At 38.8% G+C, this 19,264-nt stretch overlaps 1 protein-coding gene across 1 annotated transcript; it reads right to left on the reverse strand.

Annotated features, from left to right (window-relative positions):
- Positions 1–207: 207 nt before the first annotated feature.
- On the reverse strand, positions 208–18,080 carry LOC105952791 (Beige/BEACH and WD40 domain-containing protein). The gene is made up of 19 exons (XM_012976372.2): positions 17,252–18,080; positions 16,162–16,231; positions 15,810–15,895; positions 15,197–15,332; positions 15,041–15,097; positions 14,297–14,473; positions 13,557–13,748; positions 13,369–13,434; positions 12,350–12,464; positions 10,931–12,099; positions 9,354–10,053; positions 9,168–9,270; positions 7,943–9,057; positions 6,178–7,828; positions 2,985–6,038; positions 2,501–2,809; positions 2,099–2,405; positions 1,851–1,997; positions 208–1,733 (listed from the first exon to the last, which is right to left on the reverse strand). Exons 1-19 carry the CDS (start codon positions 17,422–17,424, stop codon positions 555–557), a joined length of 10,806 nt encoding a protein of 3,601 aa, XP_012831826.2. The 5' UTR covers positions 17,425–18,080; the 3' UTR covers positions 208–554.
- Positions 18,081–19,264: the final 1,184 nt, after the last annotated feature.

Below are 19,264 nucleotides of genomic sequence, written 5' to 3' on the forward strand. Positions count from 1 at the left end.
GCAATATTTACCACAACCCCAAAAGTAGTTGTACATTTCACAAACAAAAATAAAAATAAAAATTGGAGCTGCATGAAAGTTAGCAGGGATAATAAATAAGTGTTCAGCCAACACTTATCTTCTATACAACCTCATTTTACACTGTCATCATGTGTAACCTATATATATATATATATATATATATATATATATATATATATATATATATTTTTATATATACTACATATAGCACAAGCCTCCCTCCCCCTACTTCAATCTTCAAACATACAACATACATATGCACCCCAACTTTTCCCCCCGACCCCTATTCGTGAACCCGTGAGCTGCTATAAAAGGGGGTAAGAAGATTTTCCTTCTTTGTTTACTCCCAGGTTTAAAACTCCTTTGTTCTTTCTGCAAAATTAGCAATATATTACAGCCTCCGTTTTGCATCTGTAAAATGGTTTCTTTGCCTCAAAAGTACTGCCAAAGTACCCCAAGAAACGACACCCCAAACCAAAGGAGGGTACACTAAAATACCAAGCCAACCATCACTATCATCTCACCTGAGTTTATTACCCCTGGTTAATCGAATATCTCAAGCTCTCATCTGGTAACGTCCACGAAATTAGGTGGCCGTGCGAGTCACCACTCAACAGCTGTTTCAAGTCACTCGACAGGTGGAGGGCTGTGACTGGATATTTGTGTGACTTCAACACCTTGTGCATGATCAACCTGTACTCTGGAACTTTACTCCCTAGCTCCAGCCCAGCTGTTGGGCTTCCCGATTGTTTTGTTTGTGCAGCCTCCTCGGTGGAGGAGTGGACCATTTTCCAGACTTTGACCGCCCCACTCTGGTGGCCCGATACATACCAGTTCGTTTCCAGCCAATCAGAGAAGGTACAGCCTGTAAGTGAGAGGATGAAGTCAGATGGAAGCTGCGAGGTGTTGACCACTGCAAGGCAGTCACCATTGATGCTCCAAACTGCAAGCATAACTCCAGCAGCAGTCACGATTTCGCCGGTCAAGTCGTTCACGTAGATAGCAGAAACCGGTGAGGGAAACTCAGGGAGCTGCCTGACGAATGACAAAGAGCTGAGATCCCATAGTATGACTGTACAATCGTCGGACCCACTCACAATCATCATATAGGGCTGGCTGACGTGGAGGCACGTGATTTTAGCCGTGTGGCCACAAAGAGCCTTCTCCAGCTGCAGGAGCTGGAGAGTGCGGGGCCCCTCTTTTCCGATTCTCCAAACGCAGACAAGGCCCTCGTCTGCACCTGTGACCAGGCTCTGTCCGTCGTGGCTCGCACTCACGCACTGGATTTGGCTGCCACCGTGGAGATTCTCGTGAGTGGAGAGAAGCCTGTCTTGATCGTAACTCATGAATCGCAAGCTGCGGTCGGGGAAACCCCACGCGACGTATTTTGTGAAGGTTCTTGGCTTTATTAGGTTGTTTGCACCGGCGATGAGAATCTTGTCGCCGAATGTCACGATTTGGGATATGGAAGTTGAGGTCTTGCGCATCTCGTGAGGAACCAGCAGCGTCGAGTACTTGAGAGGGTGGGGGAGAAGCTTTCTATCTGTTCGTCTTTTGACGTGGGGCTTTAAGAAGAGCTGTTTCGGTGTTTGTCCGAAGTGGTTGATTTGTGCTAGTATTGAAGCTTTCATGGCGGGATCGGTGACCGAGTCGATGTCAACACTGCCTTCGTATGTGTAGTGGTAGAAGACATTGACAGCTTCCTCAGCCGCCTGAAAAATCCATCAAATTTGTTTAAGCCCAGTATGGGAGAAATATGGAGCAAAAATAGTTAAAGCAATAAAAACACATTTAAATGAATAAAAAGGCAACAATATTTCGACACTAACCTTTCCTCTCTGTTTATAGCCAAAAATGAGGTCTATCCAATGATGCAGATGTTCTGAAACATAATCAGACTCTAAAGCTTCTCGATGCTTCCTAATAAACTCCCTTACGCTGCCCTTGGCCCATGGTGGCAAGACAACATCACCAACCTGGCAGAAGAAGATCACGAGCTTATAAGCACACACTAATACACAACAAAAATGTAAGGATAGAGAAAAGAAGTCAACTAAATATTCAGATTTCCACAAACCTTTTCCCCAGATTGTTTTTCGCCCAAGTCAAGATCGAACCTGTTCTCCAGAAATTCAGGCATGTAGAAAAACTCTGGAATTAGTTCCTTGACATCAGATGTGTTGCCTCTCCCAGCAGCACTAAACCAGGTTTCGCGGATGCTGTTGAAAAGACGATCGGCATGGTCGAATTGTCCACCCTGCAGCTTTTGATTCTCGGTGCTAAAGGGAGGAAGGCGCAAAAGATAGAAGAGAACAATCCCAGCACTAGAGTAATGAGAACCGTAATGGAACTTGGGAACTTCTGGATCATCCCAGCTCTCATATCTGGACAAATATACGGAATGCTAATAAATTAAGAAGAGAGAGAAGATCTAACTCGAGGAAACAGGTAGTAATAGAGAGAGAAGATCAGAACAAACCTCTTCCTGAACTCCTCTTCTCCTTCCAGTGTTTGACAACCCATTGGTTTCTCAAGCTTACGGAACGTTTTTGAATTTGAAAAATCAAGATTCTCGCTCTCGTAATCTGCCAGGATCCAAGGGAACACTGGATACTGTGTGAGATCGCTGTATCCACGGCCCGCTAGAGTGTTGAGATGCATAATATATTGAAAATTGCTAATTTCTCCATTTTGCCACCTCTTGGAAAAGGATTTTGCCATAACCTTAAAAAGACGGCTGCCTTCATTGCTTTCCTGTTTCGTTGACCCGGATATCGTTGCATCTAAACTGTAAAACCATGTATTGTATAAATGTGAGCTCAAATTTTGAATTTAAAAAACCAAAAGAAGAAAATAATAGTTGCAGAAGAGCTCAAATTTTGTATAGTTACAGACTATACACAGAATCGGTAATGAATAGCCAGACAAAACATGTAAAAGCCAGGATGAACTTAATAACTTACATGCTGTTTCTTGGCAGATTCATCGCCACCAAATTTTTGAAAACTTCTTCTCTCTCTTTTTTGTGGAAAACCAGCAAATCATTGCAACCATCCATGCTAAAAATCTCAACAGCAACCGGGCGAAGCTGATATTCACGCTTTAGAAGCTCATGGACACTGTCGAGCTTCCACATACGCCAAAGATGAGGCACCTTACCATTATTTCCCACTTTTTCCTTACCCCAGGCACCACCATTATATGCCCATGCCCTACCCCCAGTATATGCCTTGGCTGCAGCGCCCCAAGATGAAGTTGACTTGGTTTGGGAATCCATGCTACAAGAAAAATCTTTTTTTACACCCAAAGCCTGATCAATGATGGAGAGTTCATCTTCATTCTCTTTTTCATATATACACCCGGAATCATCAATGTAAAAATTCTCAATGACATAGAGCGACAGTTCTCCTATCAGAAATATACCATCATGTTTGTCAAGGCCTACAACTCGTTCACAGTTGTACTTATACTTGATCCTTTCCAGAGGTTCCAGATAAGGTCTAATCAAGTATTCACCATTATCATTTAGTTCTTTATCTGATCTGTCCTCTGATACTCTCACTTCATCGATTCTTATGGAAGAAGATTGCCTTGGCGATCCGAATTCAGACTTCTCCCGAATACTTTCTGCTCTTTGAGTGGATGCCACGCTGGAGTTAACACCAAAGTCCATCGCTGAATGCAGACTTGGTTCATTTATACTATCTTCATCGTCATTCCATCCAACCCCAGAAAAAGCTATATCCCGAGCATCATCTGATTCTCTGAAAGTTGATTCATCATACAACTCAACATTAAAAGAGTCGTCCTTTGCCTTACCAGTTAAAAGATTGAAAAAGGGATCTGATTCAATATTGGAGGCATTTTCAGTTTTCTCCTTGGACTGTTCTCCTTCCCCTAAAAGAAATTGTCCGTTCAGAACATTTTGGATGGTGTCTATCTTTAGTTTAGAGCGTTCAAGCTTTTTCCGCATCCTGTACGGACCTTCAATGGGGCAAAGACGCCACTCAAGCTCCTCCTCGTCGACAGATGATTTGCTAATTGGAAATATTCCTCGCTCATGTACAAGTTGTGGGAGATGAGTTTGCCACTCACTTTCAGCATGAAGCACCCATCCATACTTATCCTGACGGATGACACGTAATTCGGTAGCCATTGCATCACGAACTAAATCAAGTGCAATTCTCCGTTCATTTACCTGCTCCCAATGTCGTTGCTCCAGTTTTGAGATGTCCCTAGATTTTCTCGCAATTTCTCTCTTACGACGACTATCCATGCCCTTTATCCTCACACTGGGAAACTTTGCTGATCCTGCAATATACTGCACCCACATAATGGCGGCACACTGTTCCAACACTTTATTGACGATTGACTCAGAAGTATGCAGCCATTCAAAAAATCCTGACAAGTTTCCAGTCAAAAGCTTATCGAAACCACCATGTAGAATATTCAATGAAGGCCCTTGGTTTGGTTTAGAGACAAAAAACTCTTCTAGTGTAGGCCTACGATGCACCAGAAGATACTTGAGAATGTCAACGGCTGCATTCTGCACATTCTGCCTCTTGTCATGGAGAAGAGATATTAAATTTATGCAAAGACAGCAATTTAGATCTGTTTCAAGATTACTGGGGCAAAATATTAACCGCCTGTGAGCAACCAGTAGCTGTAAAACTGTGAAAATGTCAACACCTTCTTCCTCTGTTGATGAGTAAAGAAACAATCTTTTCTTTGGTTCATTCAGCAAGCTCAAACGTGAAAGGTGGTCTTCTTCCCCTATGGTATACAAGAACGACGGAAGGAAACAGAATAGTATCATACGATTCATATTCTTAAAGAGAGCATGAATATAAGCATCAAGTTGTCTGCTTCCTCTCCCCATAGAAAGGAGTCCTTTGCCAGCCGGAAGTGTTTCTTCAATCCGACCATCTTTATTTGCCAACTGCAACATGGATAACAAGAACTCCAGAGTCTTCAGTACACCAGCTGGCTGAGGAAAACCTCCCATATACACACGATCAACGATAATCCAGGACAGTGCATCTAAGTTTATGGACCACCGGTTCTTATCCAACTTCTTCTCGTCTTCTTCATCATCGCGTAAGAGACGTCTCTCGAGAAAGTTCATCAGTCTTGTAAGACACAGTCCCTGAAAAACTAAAACAGATTCAGCATCGACATATATAGGTACACTTTCCAAAACAGTCTCAACAATTGATGCAGCTTTCATCTGCTCAGTGACAAAATCGGATAGAACTTCTGCCACGAAATCTAGAACTGCAACAGCTCCAGCAGAACATGGACCGCCTCCATAGCCACAATCATCCACTTCAAGAAGAATTTTTGGACTTATTGCAAATAATGTGTTTGAAGCAGATGTCTGAGAAGCAGACTTCAAATTGGAAGAGGAATCAATATCATTCATGGACATGGAAGACTCCATGGAAGGAGTTGAAGCTGATAGGGGTTTTGAGTCATTGCGACTGGCACCCCCCAGCCAAGATGTCAATGCTAGAACCGGGGATGAAGACGGAGTAATTGGGATCCTGGAATTAGATCTCTCAGACAAACTAGGAGATTCAGGCATGGTGGAAGACAACGAACTTTGTGAATCATTTTGATGAATATGATCTGGCATGTTTTTTGCATCACGGAAGTTGAGTTCATTATTGCCAAACGTCGGATGGGACACCTGGTCAACTGCTTCACGATCAACACTCCCAACAGTATGAGCCTCTCCCTTCACTGATTTGTGCAATTCCAGCTGTGTTGCTACAATACCAGTCTCTGGTTTTTCACTTGTCGGGTTATTTGGGAAAATAGGCATATCTTCAGAACTAGCACTAACATTTGTCTGGGCAAAGCTCCCTATACTGATAGAAGTCTTTGCTGACTGCTCATTTTCTTGAGGCAAGCTAGAGAAAGTATTCTGGGAGCTACTGCTATCATCACCATCATGCAAATTCTTGTCTTCGGTTTTTACAGTGAGTTCTTTTGCCATCCTCACAGCATGTGCAGCCCTGGATTAACAAATAAACAGATTAACCAAACCAGTCAGCACAGACTTTCTAAATTACATGCAACCAAAGCAAACCAGCCATAGGCCACAGCCGAGATAACTCGACTAACAAAATAAACAGCAGAGAAACACTAATATACCTGGCACAGGAAAAATAGAGGTCAATGCAGCTCTCGAGAAACTCAGCACGTTTGCACACAGCTGAAAAGGGAGGACACATTTTCGCAAGATCAACCATAAATCTCAGAACTGAAGTGGCAGCAGCAGGTGCTGATGCCTCTCCACCCATCAAGCGAGCAGCATAGGTTTTGTGCATCAGAGCTTCACCTTGGAGCTCTCCGGCCATGTCAACATGGCCATCCATTAGCTCTGCCACAGTGCTAGCACCAAACTGAGAGAGATTGCCAGTTTCATGTGCAAGCATTGACTGCATGAATAACCTATCAAATGTTGATTTTGCCATAGCAATAACAGATTCCATAAGTTCCACAAATTTCAACTCCCCACAGTTACTATCACTTGGCATGAGGGCATGAAAGTCAACCATGCGCACTTCCGGTAATCTTGGATACACGGGCTTTCCAAACATCAGACAAAATAATATATAGTATATATCGGGAGAATCGTAGAAACTTGGAAGCACCTTTGCCAAACCTTGATAACCTCCACTTGATCGAAATTTAAGCGCAAATGTAGGAGAAGATGCGAGGCACACACCTAGAAGAGTCATGATCCACCTCATACTAGTAGGATGAACAGCCTCATCAAGAAAATAAGTTATTAATTTCGATGAAACAATTTTATGCCACTGCTCAAGTAACTCTTCTGATTGAATGGTCACCTGGAGATCAATTAGCATCTCAAGTAACATATTTCGTACAATAACATGCTTTCCCATTGATTCCCGTGTGATATGATTACGTGATGTGAGTTCAGGTGGATCGAATGTCATAATCACAAACCTTACAACAAGTTCCAATTCAGAAGGAAGAAATCCATCCTCCAAAATTACACCCAGTAGCACAACTAATTTTTCCAACACAGGCACTTCAACATCACCCCTCTGCAGGGTCACAAGTAAATGTTGAACAAGATTAATTTTTCGAAGAATTGTAAGGTTGTGATTTCTATACCAATGCATGGAGACTAGATGCTCAAGAAATCCAAGTAAAGAAATTTGAATCGGGACAGGAGCTGTCACCCAAAGGGTCCAATCCAGCAAGACATGCTCAACCATATCAGCATTAGACAGAACAACACAATTAGATGTCTCTGTGGGCACATCTGCATTTTCCAACTCTGAAATATGACTAAATGAATCTTTTGGTACAGAAAAATCATCCATATCCACCTGAGATCCAACTGACGAAAATTCATCCCGGAACTTCGATAAATTGAGTTCTTCAAAACTGGTTTCATTAATGGTGGAAGCAGGTGATAAGTTGCTTTGCACCGTTCCGATTTTTCTTGGTTCGGAAAAAGAAGCTTCACATGCGGCAATTTGGAAAAATATCTCAAGTGATTGCATGTCAAACAATGACATTCTGCGGTGAAGAAAAAGAGCTAGCAAGTGGTATCCTCGGTACTTCTGCATGTCTCTCACATTCTGCGGATTCTGATGAAGTGCAAATGCCAGTAACGTCAATGACATGTGAAGCATGTCTCTAGTTTCAGCAGCTTCAACAAGTGCAAGGACAACTGCCATGCCACCAATGGTTCGGATTGTATCACCAATGATACATTGCTTACAGACATAAATATCTCCAAGAAGTCGACCAAAACGTGGGATCCCTGAAGAAAGTCCGCAAAAAATATTAAAAACAATTAGCTAAGAATCTAATGTTACGCTCCACATAAGGTTGAAACAATAAATATTACTACAGAACGAACCATGGATTTACTCACCCCCAATAGGAGAAGCAGCAGCTGACAGAGGATCAACTAGGTTGAGCATGGATAAGGTGCCAGATGCTCGGAATATTTCTGTACTAGTACCATCAAATGCAAATATCAGTTTCTTACCCAACAACTGCAGTGATAGATTTCCTAATTTATCAGAATCCCAAACAATTCCACTTTGATCCACCTTAGAGACACCTTGCTTGCCAGCACTCTCAGGTTTTTGCATGTTAGAGGTTAAAGTCAGGTCTGCATCTAAAGAATCTAATATAGCCATACTGCCCCCACCACAAGCCTGATTTGGAACAAATTGCAACAGATTGGTATCCTGGAAGAGCCCCCTGTATCCTCTCCCAAGAATGTACATAAAACATATGGAACCTGGTGAGAGTACCTCTTCAAACAGGTAACAAGACCTGAGTTTCCATGACAAATCACTCACCCTTGCACAAGCGACTGGTGTCCCAATAGTCACCTGAAGAGACTTCCCGGCAGGAGAGGGGGAGTATCCAAGCTTCCCTGTGTGCCTTAGCTTTCCATTAAGATATACATAAGCAACACTAGCTTGAAATAGTCCAGCCAAAGCATTTGGTTTGCTATGGACAACTGCAAGGTGATGCCATCTACCTTCCTCCATTTCTAGCCCAGAAAAAGTCAATGAGGAAGAATTGCTTGTGGCAAGTGTTAGAAGCCCATCATCCTGCAGACGAAGTTCTGCATAAAACGAACCACCACTATCAACAGCCCCAACAGAAAATATTCGAAGAACCTGGGCTCCCAGTTGTTGTCCATTTGTCATGCTAGGACTTCTAGAAGATCCAGCTTTAGAAGCTTCCGTTTCCCTTGCCGATGATTTTAAGAGATCCCGGAACTGAAACCAACAAACAAAAGAATAACCAGCAGCAGGAGGCCATGACCTTTCCCCTAATGGCACTTGAATAGAAGCATGCCCTATCTTTCTCATGTCGAACTCCACAAATGGTGCAAGAGACACGTCTTCTGAGCCCATATCCTCTGAAAGAATCAATCTCTCAACCATCTCAACAAGACAACGGCCAGAACTTGCAAGTCTCATTTGGAAAATATATCTGATAAGAATTCTGAGTTCTGATACTGATAGCCTGTCAATCAAGAATTTTGCATCCTCAAATCATTACAGTTTGTCAAAATAAATATCAGCGAGAAAGAAATCTAAAGATAACATAGATGCCACACTTATAACAGTCATTACCTGTAGGCCCCAAGAACTTCCACAATTTTCAAAGCATGAGAAACCAATGGCGAAGAGCTCGATAAGAAGGGGTATATAGTCTCCAGAAGAAGTTGCACGCAACCTAGCAGCATTGGAACAAAATTTACTATATATGATTATTCAAATAGGTAAAATAACAAAAAAACTTGATTCGGCAATTCGCACCTACAGAAGTGAGGTTTTCTTTATTAAAGGAGCTAGTACAAGCGAGCTTTTCAATAAGGTTTAGCAATTCAAGTTGCACCTTTGGAGTAAACAGCAGTAGAGCACGTATGAGCACTCTCACAGCAGCAGCATTATACACTCGTTCCTTGTCAGGGACAAAAGAACCGGATTGTGTGATCAAAAGAAAACTAGCTGACTCATTTCCACTGTCATTAGAAACTGTTGTAGCTTCTGATGTTAGATATGGAGGAACAACTACCTCTAAAGCAAGTTCCAAAAACAATTGTATGACTTGCCGTTCACATTCAACACAAATTAACCCACAATCAGAGAGAAGATCAGAAAAGGTATGTGAAGATAGTATTGTGTGCAGTTTTGTCCGGTTGACAGCATTATCAGAAACCCCTGCTGTCATCACGCGCATCACATATGTAAAAACCTTAGCGCATACAGATATAGATAGTTGGTTTTCCTGTTCTCCATCATTCTGAAAAGAATGAAGGGTGGTTAATAAAAGAGAAAAGCCAGTTGCTTCACCAAAAACCCTCTGGGCTGAGCTATTAACTCCCAATATGCGCCACAAGGCTCCTAAGGCATCACATTTGGCGTCATCTTGAAGTGCGTATTGGGATCCCAAAGCACTAGTAACCATCCCACTTTTCAAAGTTTCAACCAATGCGCCTAATTCTTCCGGATGAGCCTAATAAAAGATAGAAATTATGGCAACTTAAACACTAGTAGATTCAATTAATTAATGGAACAGAGTATCAGTTCACTGAAACAACACAAACTATAAACAAGATATGATTCAGTTGAAACCATATTGATAATGACTAACTGCAAGCACGATTAGGAGTGGCATCTTCCAACATGAACAAGACATAAATATGAAGGACTTTTAATATTTCATCTCCAACAAACTTTCAGGAGTGCAAACACGAATGGAGTGCCATCTTTCAACATGAACAAGACATGATAAAAAATGAAGGACTTCTAATCTTTTATCTCCAACAAACTTTCAGGAGCGCAACAGATAGCTTCAAATTTCCAAAAAACAATATAGATGAATCGACCGAAATCCAACCCCTTCACCAAATTTCAGGGTGAAAAAAGAGTAATGTTGAAATAATAAAGTTAGCTATCTGTATACGAGATACATAAATTCATAATATACATCTATGACATGGATTATGGTGTATTTTTTCTTGAGAAAAAAGAAAAGATTCATAGCATTTGCATACAGATATAGTACACACACTAAACGAACAAATCAAAGCTAATGAACCAGTACAAAAACTGGGACTAGGGAGTCTCATCCAACCATGATCCACAAGGCCAACAACAATAAGAAATATTTCAGTAACCACTCCGAGTTTTCAATGATTAACCATGACGACATTTCAAGATAATATCAAACCACAAGTTACATATCATAACTTCAAAACTTAAGGATCAAACAAGAAACTCGGTAACATTCACCGTAAGAGATAACGAATAAAGTACAGAAGTAAAATCTAAAAGCAACAAGGTAGTAAAAGTTAAAAGGAAAAGAATGAGAAAAGGAAAGGTTAAAGTACCTGTTTGACATCTTCAATGATTAAACATGACAACACCCTAAGGACCCCTGAGCGGTGTATATCAGAGGCCAAAAAGGGAAGTGCAATAGCCACACCATTAACAGCACGAAATGATGCCTGACTGGCTTCTGCTTTCTTTAATAATGAGACCAAACAATCCCAAGCAACTGAGATAGTACCCTCTACCTCAAAAAGAGGAAATTTTCCAGAACCAGATTCTAAAAGTTTTGGAGAAGAAAGAATTGCATCCTTGTTGTCCAAGTGTTTCTTGAAGCTGGTAGGACTAGCTTTTCTGTCCAATTGACCTTCGTCCCCAGTAAGCTGCTCAGGCCCCAGAAGAAATTTGTTCTGCTTCAAATCATCTAACAAAACCTCCAGCACACCAACTTCTCTTAGAATTTTCTTGTACTGTTGGTCAAATGATAAGAGTTTTACAAAAAAAGACAGAATTGTATGTTTCAATTCTGAAGTTATTGGTTGCTGTAGTAAGCAGCAAAGTGAAAGCAACTCTTGTTCGGGGATAATATTCACGACAGTCACTGCATATTCAAGAATTTTCAAGATTATCTCTTGCAGAGACAAAGGGAAACCAGCCATATTAAGGATTAAGAGAGGAACAGTTCTCAATTGCTGACACATCGTGTAGTTCTCAAGATGACTGGAGAACATCTTAAACATTCTATTCAGCACTTCAGCCTGCAATTCTGTACTTTCTGCTTTGATTAAGATGTCCTGCAACATTTGTACAGCTTCTAGATCTCTGACTTTGTCCTTATCCTTCTCCCACATATCATCAGCAATTCGGTCAGAGGATGATGTGCGGCTTCTTCCATGCCCGTTATGCTTTGAATAAGAGCTTTTTGAAGCTTTTAGTCCAAGTGATATCTGAGCATCTGATGGACCTGTTTGCGCAAAAGTAATAATGACATCGAGAAGTCTACTAAGTGTTGGAGAGAGACTCCGTGGTGAGTTATTTTCTCCTTTTTCTCTTGATTTTTTTCTCTCCAACCCCCCCGCTGCATGTGAACTGTCTGAGGCAAAATCATCAGCGGGTATGGAATAGAAAGTTTGAACACCTCTGTTCTTGGACAGAGTCAAAGCAAACTGGACCAGGTAGTGATAGCCATGAGCATTATGAATGTCCTCCCTGAGACTGATACCACCAGCCTCTACACACAAAAATTGCAGAAAATCAACATCCAAGTCTATAATTTTGTGGGAATATATCGTGCCAAGTGTAGTCACAGGCCAAAATTAATTTATCTCAAGGGATTAATATTCATTTTTTACACTTAAGCAAGTAGCATAAATACAAGTTTTGTGTAATTAGAGGAATGTAGTCTTTCTGTTAAGAAATACAAACAAGAATCTTACAATAAGTTCATTTTCAGTTATATACGAGATATTATGCTATCTTACCAGGTCTATAAGAAACTTCAACACATTCAAGAAGCAAGTCCACAATTCCCATAGTGTAGGCAGGATCCCCGCAGTCAGGATTGAAATCCTTAATAGCCATCAGAAGCGCTCTTATCTACAACAGTGAAAAATAAGTAACATCAAAGTTACATTCTCAAGTCATAAGGAAATGAGAAAAGACTAATCAAATCAAGATAAAAGAGGAAGGTTAAATGACTAATCACATCATTGTTTTCTTCCTTTTCACAGGAATACCTACTTTACCGCATTCATAGAGGAACTCCGATGGGAAAATTGAAACGGAATAGAGTGAAAATCTAGAATCAATCACTGGTAACAGCATTGTCCGTTACATGTTCCATTGACCAATCAGGTATAGTACAGTTGAATAAGGTCGGAAGTATTTTTAACAAATGACTTCCATTTCGTATATAACCGGAATCAAAACTGTACAAGAACTGCATAAAAAATTTGCACCCTAATAATTTTCAAAATAAAATGTCTTAGAAACTATACCACTAGAATGGTTCATTTTACACCAAATAGATTAGAAGGGTCTAGGCTATGACACTGTGAAGGCTTTGCATGAGCGATATTGAGGTATGGTGGCTAGCTTTAGCGTCAAGGTTCGATTCCCTTTGAGAACCAAGCCATTTATGTGGCAAATTTATTTTAAATGTCCAGGTTTGTCATGTGCTGATATAAGGAATACCTTTAAGCTTCGACTCGGGTGTCACAGGTGATATTAAAACACGATAGATTAAAGTGTTGATTATTGGAAAAATTTAGTTAACAAAGAAAATCCGGTCTGTGGTGATTGAAATATTCAAGACAGAAAAAGAGCACTTAACAGTTCATATGATATTGCTTAATTAAGACTTAAAGCAACTTGGAAAAAGACGTTTTACATTCTAGACAAGCCATCTTATCGCTAACCAATTCCGAGTACATCATATGATTAACAGCAAAAATATGCGTAGGCATGTGGAAAAAATATATGCATGTACGTAATTGTTTACCAGGTGATGCTTGCGTATATACTTGGCAGTGCAACCATTGTCATTACCCAAGAGAAGGCCAAGAATCTGGAATGAAAAAGGATCATCAGTTCACCAATTCAGAGAAAATGGTTTTACACCATGCTTCAAAATTTTATCTGTACAAACAACACATTTGCTATTCTGATATCACATAAAAATTGTGTTACCTGCATGGCATGTCTATGAAGCTGAATTGAATGCAGAGGAACAAGACCCTCCTTGTATTGAGAAAACACTACTAAAGAACCATACGCAACCATTTGAAATAGTAACTGGAGTGAATTATCCTCTATAAGACTTTGAGCAGCTGATGGATGGCTCGACAATGCTTTCATAATATGCACAACACTGCCCTCAACCTGATTAAATTTGACAACAGTAAGAATTTCTGAATCATAGACCAAGTATGTTAGCAGAATACGCAACCAATAATTTTTTGGCCAGTGAAATACTTCGACTATTAGCAGAGACTGATTCTAGGTAAAAGTTGCATGTTTTATTATAGAACGCCTTTTACACTTCTGTAATTCTTCTGCAGGTCAATTTCAGTTTACTCAAACTTTAATCATCTAATAATTTATGTTTAATGGATTGATTTTAAAAAAATGGCCTGAGGTTTTGCAAGGCAATATAGATTGCCGCCACAGCTGAGCTCCAGCTACAAAGCTGCATACACTATATGCTATTTGAACATGCAAGAAATACTTTAACAGTTTCGATACAATCTACTAGATGTTCTGAAATTTGCTAATAAAGAAAGAGCATGTGAAGGAGATAAATCAATAAATGAAGACAATAAATTTTGGAATTCATTACATCACAATGAGCAAATTAACACCAAGAGTAAGCCTGTACTTAGCAGTTAGCACTCAGATAGGAAACAATGTTGACATTAAATAAAAAGCACCTCAAGCTGACGAACAGGTCTTGTTTCAGCATCATTATTTATATCTACTCGCAGCAAATCCTCATTATTATTTGGCTTTTTTGAATGACTGGTCCCAACAGGGGAAAGAAGTGCACTTAGAACATGAATGAGACAGCATAAGATCCCAGAATCAAGGAATGATTGTTTATCAATCGGCTGTACACACAACAGTTTTGAATTAGTAACAGAGTTAAAAAAAAAATTGTACCTATAAGAAGGATAAAGAACAACATGTACTCACACACAGAGACACCAAACACAAAACCTATTCATTTCCATAAGAAAGCACCAATCGACGATTATCACCGCAAATCATTCCTTATAATAAATTGCAATATGTGCTTCAAAACAATTTCATTCAAATTTAGAGCATCCACATTTGGGGACGTAATACTTAGTTCATTTTGCATCATCTGGCAACAATACACTCCACTAAACAAATTGACGAGTCATAAACATTACCTTTGCCTTTACAGAACAAGAATGGAAAGATGCAGGATGCTGAAAATTGTATCAAGACTATTTTCAGATTCTTTATCCTAACGAATGTTATCAATGAGATTGAAAGGTCTCACATGGCATAAAAATTTGGGAAAATTAATATAGGATGAGCTTCCATGTCATGTGAAATAGGATGCCATCCACATACTCATTCAAGCTGGACATAAATAATGTAAAACATTTTATATTATACTGAAGTCTATAGATAGGTGATGGACAAACCCCAGATACGAGCACTTCCACTGCGTGTAGTAGATTTGCACCTGGTCTAAAGCCATCCTGCACATAACTACGAGCGTAAGTGGTCACGAAACAATGCAATTTTGTGGGTTTAAAGTAAAGGAGGAATTTTTTTCAGATATAAACATCTGAGAACACCTTTGCAGTTTCTGAGAAAAATATCAAAACTTTCTCAGCTTCCAAAGCTCTTGTTTTACTGCTAAACTTCAGCTTTTCTATATCTGTTACAAATGCCCTTCCGACAACAAAAGAAAAAATGTGTGTCTCTACTAACCTGCAAATTGCAGTAACAGCACCAGATTATGATATTATTTTCAGCACGAAAGTTAAAACTCATAGCAAGATAAGATGGTAGTAAGTTGTCATATTTCTTACAGATTACAAAGTTCATATTAGTTTTAGTCTCAAAATGAATATCTAGAGGTCAACTGTAAACAGATGGAGAATGTACAATATGACCTAGTAATAAAACTGAAAAAAGAAAATCACTGATAAATGAAGCCAAAAAACATTGACAAGTTTCAATGGGAAAATGGTTGCGTTAAACTATCACGGCCTTTCAAAAAGGTGAAAATAGTTTGATTTAAAATTCTATAAACTGAACCTTTTTCCAGTTTTGGATCTTTAGAAACCTAATAAATTGGCAATGAAGCAATATGTAGCACATCATAAACGATAGAATATGTGGCCACTGAAATGCATTTTCGAACATTTATAAGTTATAAAGAGGTGAAGAAAAAAAATCTCTTACATGGAAATTAATTGTGCAACATTTGTGTGTTGCTTCTCTAATCTACAAAAAATTTCTACAGTCCAATTCAAGGCCTTCTCCTTCTCCTGTATACACAGAAAACATGATAATTAATATCAACGGCAGTTAAGTATTGGACGTGGAAGTGATAACATGTGTCATAGCTGTAGGAGGAAGCAGTCTACAAGAAAGCACAAGCAATAATAAAGACAACAATAGGTAAAACTCTACTAATTTTTCAGGCATCTTACCTTACCTGTTCAGACCTACATGAAAGGAATTATTCTAAATATCTCTTGAGTACAAACACAATAGGTAAAATTCTACAACTTTGTAAAACATCTTGTCATACCTTTTCAGAACTAGATGAACGGAATTCTTCCCAATATCTCTTGAAATCCAATTCCAAATCTTGTTTGTCTCTGCAAAGAAGAATTTCAAAAGGACAAAAAATTAGATCATGCTCGTATATTTAAATAGCAACAAACAATGAAGCAGCAAGGCCAAGAAAAATAAAAAGATAAGCTATCCATACAACGCCTTGACTTTTTTTAACAAAAACAATGATGCATCTATAGGATTATGTAGACCTCAATATAAAAGAACCATAATTTGCAATACATCCCAAAGGCAAGAGATGATCAAAACTGCCACATCAGTGCAAAGGCTTTCAAAAGTTATTGTAGAACTATGACGAACATTATTAAAGGTGTAAATCTCATATAAGAGAACCTCGAATGAGAAACCTCCCATATAGGCATCAATATTGTCATATACTGAAGTCCTTACCGTTCGTACAATTACCATCTTATTTCAACATTATTAAGGTTGACTGCAATATACAAAGTTCAGTTCGGGGGGGTACGCGTCAAAATCGTAATAAGAACTTAACATCAGATTCCTCATAAAAGAACTTAACATCAAAGGCTTGACCAATTTAATTCTGCCCCTGAAGCATACGTATACACATGCTAAATGTTGATTGAACACATTGCTACTGCAGTAAAGCGCGATATTCTAACCAAGAAGCCTCTGATAACTAAGAGACGTGTTTATAACTTGACAGCCACTAAATTCATAGAGCGCAAGTCTCTTTCTTCAGTTTGTCACTTTTAAAGATAGCATAATATATCAACAAATAAAATCATTCTTAATTCACTTGTACCCATCCAGGTTGTCGTGATAATCTCATCGGTAGCATACATACTCCTCCAGTACACTTATACCCACCAGGTTGTTAAATTATTCTCGAAGAGAGAAAAGTTCCTACTCATCTACCTAAGAACCCTAAAATTGACAGGCAGCTGATTTAGCCGACAAAATTCACTATCGGCAAGCAGTTGATTGATCAATTTCTTCCCAATACAGTAACAATGTAATCATAAACTGAAAGATAATGCAAAACCAATTCAAAGTCCCGGTCGAAAAAAGATTAATCTAACCTTGAAGGTAATGTCCAAAGGTCTTGGTTGGATGGCGACGAATCGTAGACATTGCTGCTGCTGCTGCCGCTTTCTCTGAAGGGCGGAGAGGGTGGAGTTGATGAGGGTGGTGCCGGAGCCTGTGAAAGTCCAACTTTTTCCTTCAAGTCTTTAAGCAATGTTACCCATTTCATCGTTTTCTTCCCACTTGATTTCCAAAACAAAAACCGAGCAGAAATCTCAACTGAAGATGATTATTAATGGTAAAATATAAATATATAATAATATAAACAAAACAACTCTCTCATCCGAGGAACGAGACTTCGCCTTCTCCAAACACCAACGATCAGATCCAAAATCTAAACCCTTCTAGATTTTGTCTAGAAGGATCTCCCAGCTCATTTCCCAATTTTTTATTTACAGGCATACATGAAAACGAAAAAGGGCGAAGAGAAAATTAAATGTGATCAGACGGAGTGAAATTAGGGACAAGGAGCGGCAAGATCTGTGTATATAGATATGCGTACGCGTGTATCTATATATTCAACCCAATTCTGATAATCCCAGAAATTAATCTGATCTTTAGATAATAAATATAAATATATGTGTATATATATTACGAATCAATTTCTGTTAAAGGGAGGGAATCAAAAATGCCAGTCAAACAAATACAATAATTCCCTTTCTAGATTATCGATGAGGTCTTCGATCTTTGGATTGTGCCCTAGAAATTGGGACTAGGAAGAAAAGGCTTTGAGCAGAGAGAGGAGAAGAAAATACAAAGCTTTTTTTCTATCTCTTGTTTTCGGACGGCTTCTCCGCGCCTTGTTTCTCGCTCTATATCTATAACATCTCTCTCACTTTCTCTCTCTAGAAATATAAAACACATATACACACACAGCAGTGTGTATACTACGATACGGTCTTTTTCCCGTTTCTCCGTCTTTTTTTTTTTAATTTCCTTAAACCCTTGTTCCAATTAACAGTTAAACTCGCGATATGCCACGTCGGCGTGGGATCCACGTCCGTTGATCGTCCACGTGGCGCTCGGTGATCGATAGGCACAACGTGAATGCCTGTCGCTTTTGCTTTTCCCTTCTTTCTCTTTTTCTTTTTTTATTTTCTTTTTCTCGTTTTGATTTTTTCAATTTTTATTTTAATATTGATTAGTGGTTAATTAGTTGTTAATAAATTGAGATTATTTGTCTGGTTTTGTTTGTTAGTACTTTAATTAAGGAGGTTTCTTGGTTTGATCAATTCGGATTAAGCTTTGTTTTTATTCCTCTATAGATAACGAAGTTTGAATTTGACCTTGTCAAAAGTATATAATTACTAAACACTATATATTTTTATCTATTAATCGAAATTTGTTAATTTTATCTAATTAAATTAAATAAAAAACATTTATTTTGGGCACACTTTTCTCATTCACCAATCTCAATTTATTTCAGCAAGTTTCCATATTCAAAAGCAATAAATGACAATAAATATTTTAATTGAACGATAATATTTGTATTAAAAATTAAATTAAAAAAGAAAAATGAAAAGGTAGAAGATGTAAAAGTTAAGTAGCTTGAAAAGTCAACCAAAGTCCATATGTAGAAACATGATCAATATTGCTAACCTTGCAAGAAGCTTCCCTTTTAATGATGTTTGCAAGAAATAAATAATAACTAAATTAAACATGGTGTTTAAGTGGTGGATCGGGTCAATTTTAAACACCCACAATTTTTATTTATTTATTTATTCTAATTAATTCGTTGACAAGTGATATAAAAAAGAATTAGGTGAGACTTAGTCTTGATTTAACCAAAAAATAATACAAGATTGTCAATGAAATGAGGCCATTTTGGCCAAGCAAAACAAATGATATTTTCAAGTCCTTTTCAAAATTTTGGTGCACAATCACAAGCTTCCAAAAAGCTATATGAAAATTTGCTCATATTATGGTAATTTATGAGCTTATTAACAGCTGATAAGCTCTCTTACGATCGATAAGCTACTTTAAGAATTGATAAATTGTTGGGTCTTCTG

The sequence above is a fragment of the Erythranthe guttata genome, chromosome 4, assembly GCF_056151865.1.
Source record: "Erythranthe guttata isolate IM_541 chromosome 4, IM_541, whole genome shotgun sequence".
Taxonomy (NCBI): domain Eukaryota; kingdom Viridiplantae; phylum Streptophyta; class Magnoliopsida; order Lamiales; family Phrymaceae; genus Erythranthe; species Erythranthe guttata.

Coding starts and splice junctions, on each gene's coding strand:
- LOC105952791 (XM_012976372.2), bottom strand. CDS start 17,424: ATGAAATGGGTAACATTGCTTAAAGACTTGAAGGAAAAAGTTGGACTT. Junction 9,058..9,167: donor GAAGTTCTTGGGGCCTACAG/GTAATGACTGTT, acceptor CTTGATTGACAG/GCTATCAGTATCAGAACTCA. Junction 2,406..2,500: donor GAAGAGGAGTTCAGGAAGAG/GTTTGTTCTGAT, acceptor ATATTTGTCCAG/ATATGAGAGCTGGGATGATC.